The 6286-nt window shown below is 47.3% G+C and overlaps 1 protein-coding gene across 2 annotated transcripts in view; it reads right to left on the bottom strand.

The window, feature by feature from the left end:
• Positions 1-1079: 1079 nt before the first annotated feature.
• The window catches only part of PLCH2 (phospholipase C eta 2), a 76235-nt gene continuing 71028 nt past the window's right edge, over positions 1080-6286 (bottom strand). Inside the window, exon 24 of one of the 2 annotated variants that reach the window (XM_085079969.1) lies at positions 1080-4058. In XM_085079969.1, the coding sequence (XP_084936095.1) occupies positions 2329-4058 (1730 nt within the window). In that variant the 3' untranslated portion in view covers positions 1080-2328. Of the gene's footprint in view, positions 4062-6286 lie in introns of both variants that reach the window. The other variant, XM_085079970.1, reaches the window with a different exon arrangement.

Here is a 6286-nt window from a genome sequence, read left to right as displayed (position 1 = left end):
CATTAACTTTCCAAAAGCTGTCAAGTTGCATGTACTTACATTAAAATTACAAAAGCATTAAAGTTACAAAAGCAGCAACTCCCTGCAGCTTTTTCAGCCCAAAATGAAAGTATTACAAGAATGGCTTTTCGTCCCGAGAATGTTAATGAAATTTGCTTTGTGCTGGGGCACAATGGGAGGCTCCTCTTGGCAAATCACACGTTCTGCTGCAGCTTCACCTCCTTTCCTCCAGGCACTGCAGTGATGCTCTCAGGTCACCTCAGTGCAAATCCCAAACCTTTGCTGCACAAAGCTCTCCTGGGATCTGCAGGATCTGAAAGCAGTGAGGATCTGAGCCAGGCTGGAAAACTGAGGGAATATTTTCAGGCAAAATATAGCGAAGAGCACTTGAAAAGATTAAATCAGAAAATTCAACCCCTCCAGCCCCATCTCCATGTTATTGGTGATAACACTCTTAGGCTTACATTTGGATATCTCAGAGTTTAAATTTTGTGGCTATTTTGGTATCTCAGAGTTTAAATTCTTGTTGCCAAATGATGCTAAAATTAGAGCCAAGAGCTCCTTCCCAGCTCCACAAGTGACAACCCTTGCAGGAGGAGTGTGAAGGAAGCAAAATGCACTTTCACTGTGCACTTTGCTGGGACAGGAATAGAAGTGATTTTTCAATCAAGTGACAGGTGAAGAGGAAAATTGTGCTGCAGCATTTTCAGCCAGACTTTAAACCCCCTCAGTGATGAAACAGGGCCATCTGTGTTACTTGTACAGCTGCTCCAGGATGGATCAGCTCCTTCTGTGTGTTTGGCTACTAATTACACCCAGAATTTTCATCCTCCCAGCCAGCCTCTGCCCCAGTCCCAGTGCTGTGTCTCACACCATGGAATGTCAGTCTCTGCCAATCCTTGCTCGTGTTCTGGAGGACCTGAGAAAAATCTGAGCTGGCTCTGCACTGGCTACCATTCTGAAAAAGAGTAAAATTAAATGTTATCCACAAAGGAAGTTTAAAAACAAAGCAGATAGAATGAACCATGTTTGTGTATCACAGACCCCCAGTGTTTTGTCACAGCGAAAGAGTCACCAGCTGGAAGGTTAAATATGTTTATTTTAGTAGTGTAAGGTGGTTTTACAAACAAATTCTTAAATTTTGCAATATACACAAAAGAATCATTACAAAGGCAAAATATCCTCTCAATAATAGGGACTCTATGCAGCCTGAAATAAAATTAAACCTCTGTTTCTCTTTAAAATGCATCTCAGTAAACATTCTTCTCCATCACTGATAAAATGTACATCTATAATAAATGACATCATAATTGGAGGGTGGGGGGGACACATGACAACATCCCTAAGAATAAAAAGTAAAAAAAAGGGGGGAGGAAAAATTATTATTACTCTGTTTAGGTTGTTATTTAATTCTAAATATGTCCATCTAAAAAAATTAAATATCTCTCTTTTTTAAACATATCATTGAAAATTTTGCATGGCAGTGCAATACAGAAATAGTAAAATTCATCCAAAAAGTGCTATGTACAGCAGCATTGTTAAAATACCATAAGAAGGGACAGTGCTGTTTCAAGAAAAGACTAACATGCTTCGTAGCCATTTCTGAAGTAAAGTCAGAAGATGCTTCCTGTCTATTTTTAGCCATTCCCTTCTCTCTCCTGTCTCAATTCCCCCAGACAGTGCCTTGAGACAAGGAACAGTCACAGTTCAGGTTCAGGATGTGCATGTGTACATACATGTGCAGACATATCTTTGCATACACACAGGTGTATATAGAGATATATATAGATATATAAACAGGCTGGGTTTATAAAAGCATTGCTTTGGAACAAGAGAGCTCTTCTTCAAAGAGAAAATAGGGATTTTCACTGAAATAAGCAGGTCCACGATGGAAGATGGACTGTATCTACTACATTATTAATTCACACCCTCAGAGGCCTCAAACTCTTCCAGAAAATAAAACATGATTTTAAGTCCAGCCTCCTTATGTGGAGCCACGATTTGTAAGAGCAAAATTTACCTTAGTTGTCGTTAGCATCACATTTAGCTATTAAACATCAAGGTTACCTACTGTCAGAAGAATTCTTGAAATTAGTAAAGACCAAGAGCAAACTGCAAATGCAAGAGGTGGCCACACACAAAGGAGGCCAAATTGGAGGCTGGGCAAGCGCAATGGAAAATGAATACTCATCTATCCTTTTGGAGTGGTGATATTAAGCACCCTTGGGCTTGAGGGAAGGCCAGGAAGCACCGAGCCGTGGGAGGATGTTTTGTGCCTCTCAGGTGGCTGTGTTTCACCATGACAGGAGTGTAAACAGTGCCCAGGGGTCACAGTTTGAGCATGAAGAACACCTCAGTGTCCGCGCCGCAGTCGCTCTGCGCTTTGGGGGAGGCGGGCAATGCCGCGGGGGCAGCGGGGTCGGTGCAGCCAGCCCTGCCCACGCTGCAGGCACCCTCGGGGTTGCCCCTCTCCTCGATGGGGCTGCCGAGCTGTGCCCGGCCCTGCAGGCGCTGCCGCTCCTGGGCCTGTCTGGCGCGGTTGGCGATGTAGCGCACGCGGCTCTGGCTGCGCGACGACGAGCGGCGCAACAGCCCCGTGCTCTCGCCCTCCTCTTCCGACTCGGTGGGCTCCAGGCTGATGGGGGAGGTGATGTCGTTTTCCTGCTGAAAGGCTGTCAGCTTCTTCAGCTGCTCCGTGAGTTCATCGCGGGATTTGGCCGAGGGCCTGAGGCCCGAGGAGCGCCGCTGCTCCCGCATGGAGCGGGTGACGAAGCTCCTGCTGATGCTGCGGTATTTGCTTTCGAAAGTGCACACGATGTCGTCAGAGGTAAGGTCCCCAAGGCTTTTGGACTTTGTCTGGTTATTCCCAACCGTGTCGTGCGCTTTGGATTTGTTAGAGGACTGTCTGAGGCTCTCCATGTAGAGCCTGCTCCAGGTGTGCCTCCTGGGAATGGATGAGAAGGCGTCCTGAGGGCTCCTGGCCAGGGGCCGCGGGCACAGCTCATCGGCTGGCAGCTGGCCAGACCTCAGGTTGGGGTTGGACTTGCTCTTGCTGACCATTGGCATCTCGTTGCTGCAGCTGGTGGCAGAGCGTGGGCGCATCCCCTTCCTGATGGCCAGGGGCTCCAGGCTGTCCTGGCGGAGGCCGAGGTCCGGCAGGCTTTTGCGAGCCAGGTTGGGGAGGGAGAGGTCGATCACGGTGTCATTGGAGGACATGCTGGACGAGGAGGACATGCTGTCCCGGTGGCTGCTGCAGTCGAGCTTGCTCCAGATCCTGTCATTGACAGTGGCATCAAAGTACACTTCTGCTGCGGGAGACAGGCTGCTCGGAATTTTTATTAAGGCTGAGGAGTCTGACATCTTCAGTCCTTCACTCTTTGCCCTTCTTGCCGACATGTAAGAGCTCGTCTGAGAAACAGAGGCAGGGAGAGCCTGTGCAGCCTGGGCTTTCTGGGGAGGATCTGCCTGTGTGCCATTAATGACGTTGTTTGGCTGTGGTGGAACAGCTGCTGCACCCAGGTTTTGCCCTTTGGATTCAGAGGTGTTTTTCATGTCTGTTAATACCTGACCTGGTGGGTTGTTTTGCTTCTGGCAGTTTCCTACAGGTTGGCCAGCACTGTGATCTGCTGCCTCTACCAGCCTGGCTTTTTGGGGATGTGCTGCTAATCCACCCTGATCTTCAGCATTACTGCACTGTGTCCAGCCATTTCCGTCCATGAGACGTCCTGCCACTCTTGTCCTCTCATCCTCTGGGGCTACTAAACTTGTGCCAGCTGCTCTTGGGACATGCTGCCCTTGGTCATCTGTAGCCAGGTTTGTTCTTTGTTCACTGGAGGGTGGAGATTCTTGAGGCTGGTTGGGTGTGCTGCTTCCCTCTGATTGAGCTTCGGTGGAGTGGTCAGAGCCAGAGCCTTCCTCAGAATCACTGTAAGGGGTAACGGGCAGAGGGAAGAGAAGGCTGCAGTGATGGTTTTCATTGGCAAGGACAGGCTCTTCTGTGATCGTTTCTAGGCTGCATAAGGAAGTGACTGACCTCTGGATGGAGAAATGGCAGACATCTGCTTGGGAAGCATGAAAAGAAAAAGAGAGAAACAAGAAAAACAGAGATACAGGGTTAGTCAGCTCTTACAAATCTAATCAAATCTTAGACTAAGATTTATTTTTTATGTGTTATTGTTTTGTTCTCAAGGTACTAATTGCCTATGTTAATCACGACTTTTAAAATAACTTTTGATTTTAAATGCTTGGCCAAAGGCAGCAAAACCTTTTGCACATTCAGTTTTAGCTGCACAAAGCCTTGTTGCTTCAAGAAATCTCAGTCCATGCACAGCAGCACCACGTGACTGTTCTGGTTTTCTTATCAAACAACAACAGTACCCAGCAGTTTGTGCCCTTTGTGTGCCCTTTTGTGAACTAACTTTGCTTCCTCCAGCATCCAGCACCACTTGATTTGCAGTTTTCCTTCCTTCCAGCACTCAAAGAGGTCAGGGTATCAGAGCACAACCAGAGCATGTGCAATAATCAAAACACCAGTTTGACCAGCAGATGTGATCCCAATGACCAACCACTCAGAAGAGAAGCAGCACGGGACTTGTGGAGCAGATTACAAATGCTCTGGGTGCAGACAGTGGAATGTTGGCAATGGGACTTTTAAAAACAAAATTAAAGCTTTAAACTGACTTTGTTCTTCTTAGAAAAACTTGGTAATTTCTGTTTTAAAAAATGTCTGCAGATGGATGGTTCACAAACAGCAGGCTGAGAGTGCAACCCTGGAGAATCACTACAGCCACCAATTACCTGGAGAAAATGCTCCATTCACTGCAGTGTTTACAACCTGCACCCTGAGAGCCAAAGCAATCATGCCAAAAAGATTATTTCCCATATCTCCAAAGCACAGTGCAGACATGCATTCCAGAACTAACAAAGCACCACCAAGCCAGAGCACGACCTTAAGGATATAGGAGCAGGTAATTATAGGGCAGGAAACAAGCAAAAACCAGGACTACAGGCAACAAGGTGCTCAAATCAGGGACACTCAGCAGACAGTTACCTTTGACTTGCTTGTCCTTTCAGTTCTTAACTAGAGAGAGAGAGTGTGCATGTAGAATAATAGGACAGAACAGAGGAAAAATCCAGTTAATGTAGGGAAGGCAGGTGCAGATAACAGGATAAATTAGTGCTGAGGGAGGGAAAGGAGACATACAGGGATATTCACACATGGTTGTAGGATCCTAAGAATTTCTGACCAACCAGAGCACTCAATGGAATCCATACATGCACAGATATTAAGTTCACTTTTTTATCACGGAAGAATGAAAAGTGGTATTTGTTAGTGTTGAAGAAACACTCCACTGGACTGGGGAATGGAATCACAGAATCATGGAATCACAGAATCATAGAGTGGTTTGCAACAGAAAGGACTTTACAAATCATTAATTTTCAACCTCCCTGACAGGCAAGGACACCTTCCACTAGATCAGGTTGCCTCCTCTTCTCCAAAGCTGTGGGAAACATCACCTGCACTCCCAGAACATGCCCAGGGAATACCAGACCTTTCCTCTGGCTTGGGATTTCCATCCCACCCCGAGGAGCTCAGGGATGGGAACAGCTGTTCCCTGGCCTGTCCTGCACTAGCTGAGAGTGTTGGAAGGGAAGCAGGCATGTGTGCCCAGGAGCCAAATCCAGCATGCCCAGACTCTCAGCATCTGGAGGAGCATCAGGAAGAGCCCAGATGTGATCAGAGTAAGGAGCCCTCCTTCTCCCCATCTACCAGCACAGACTGGGGCACCACACTTGGGAGGGAGATCACTGCTAAATGTCACACTGCTGCCATAAAGGGCCAACTATAGCTCCCTGTCTCATCCCAGGGGCACTTCCCCCAGCAGAATGCCAATTCCCAAGTGCAGCCATGGAGCTGGTTTCCCTGGTTTCCTGGCCCAAGGCACGGCCTTGCAGGAGGATGGGAAAGGGAGCTGTTTGTGCAAACAGAGGGGCTGTCACTGGACCAGCAGCAGCCAGTCCAAGGCACCATTTCACCATTTTAAGCGTTTGCTGATTCCATGCTTGGGAAGTCAGATGGATTTAATCAAATTTCAAGCATATCACAATATTTGTTTAGTGACTCGGGGGGCTGGCAGGGGAGCTGGCACTGATAATGGGAAATGGTTTCATATGTCACAGTATTCAGAGCTTGTGAAAAGCCCAATGCCAATAATTTAGGCATAGAAAGAGTTCTGCTGCTTTGGATTAACTGCAAGTCACGGGAACCAGCAAACTTCTCCCCTCC

The sequence above is a fragment of the Lichenostomus cassidix genome, chromosome 21 (genome assembly GCF_008360975.1).
Source record: "Lichenostomus cassidix isolate B80296 chromosome 21, HeHo_3.0, whole genome shotgun sequence".
Lineage (NCBI taxonomy): Eukaryota > Metazoa > Chordata > Aves > Passeriformes > Meliphagidae > Lichenostomus > Lichenostomus cassidix.
Note: the sequence above shows the minus strand (reverse complement) of the source record. Positions and strands in the feature narration are given on the sequence as shown.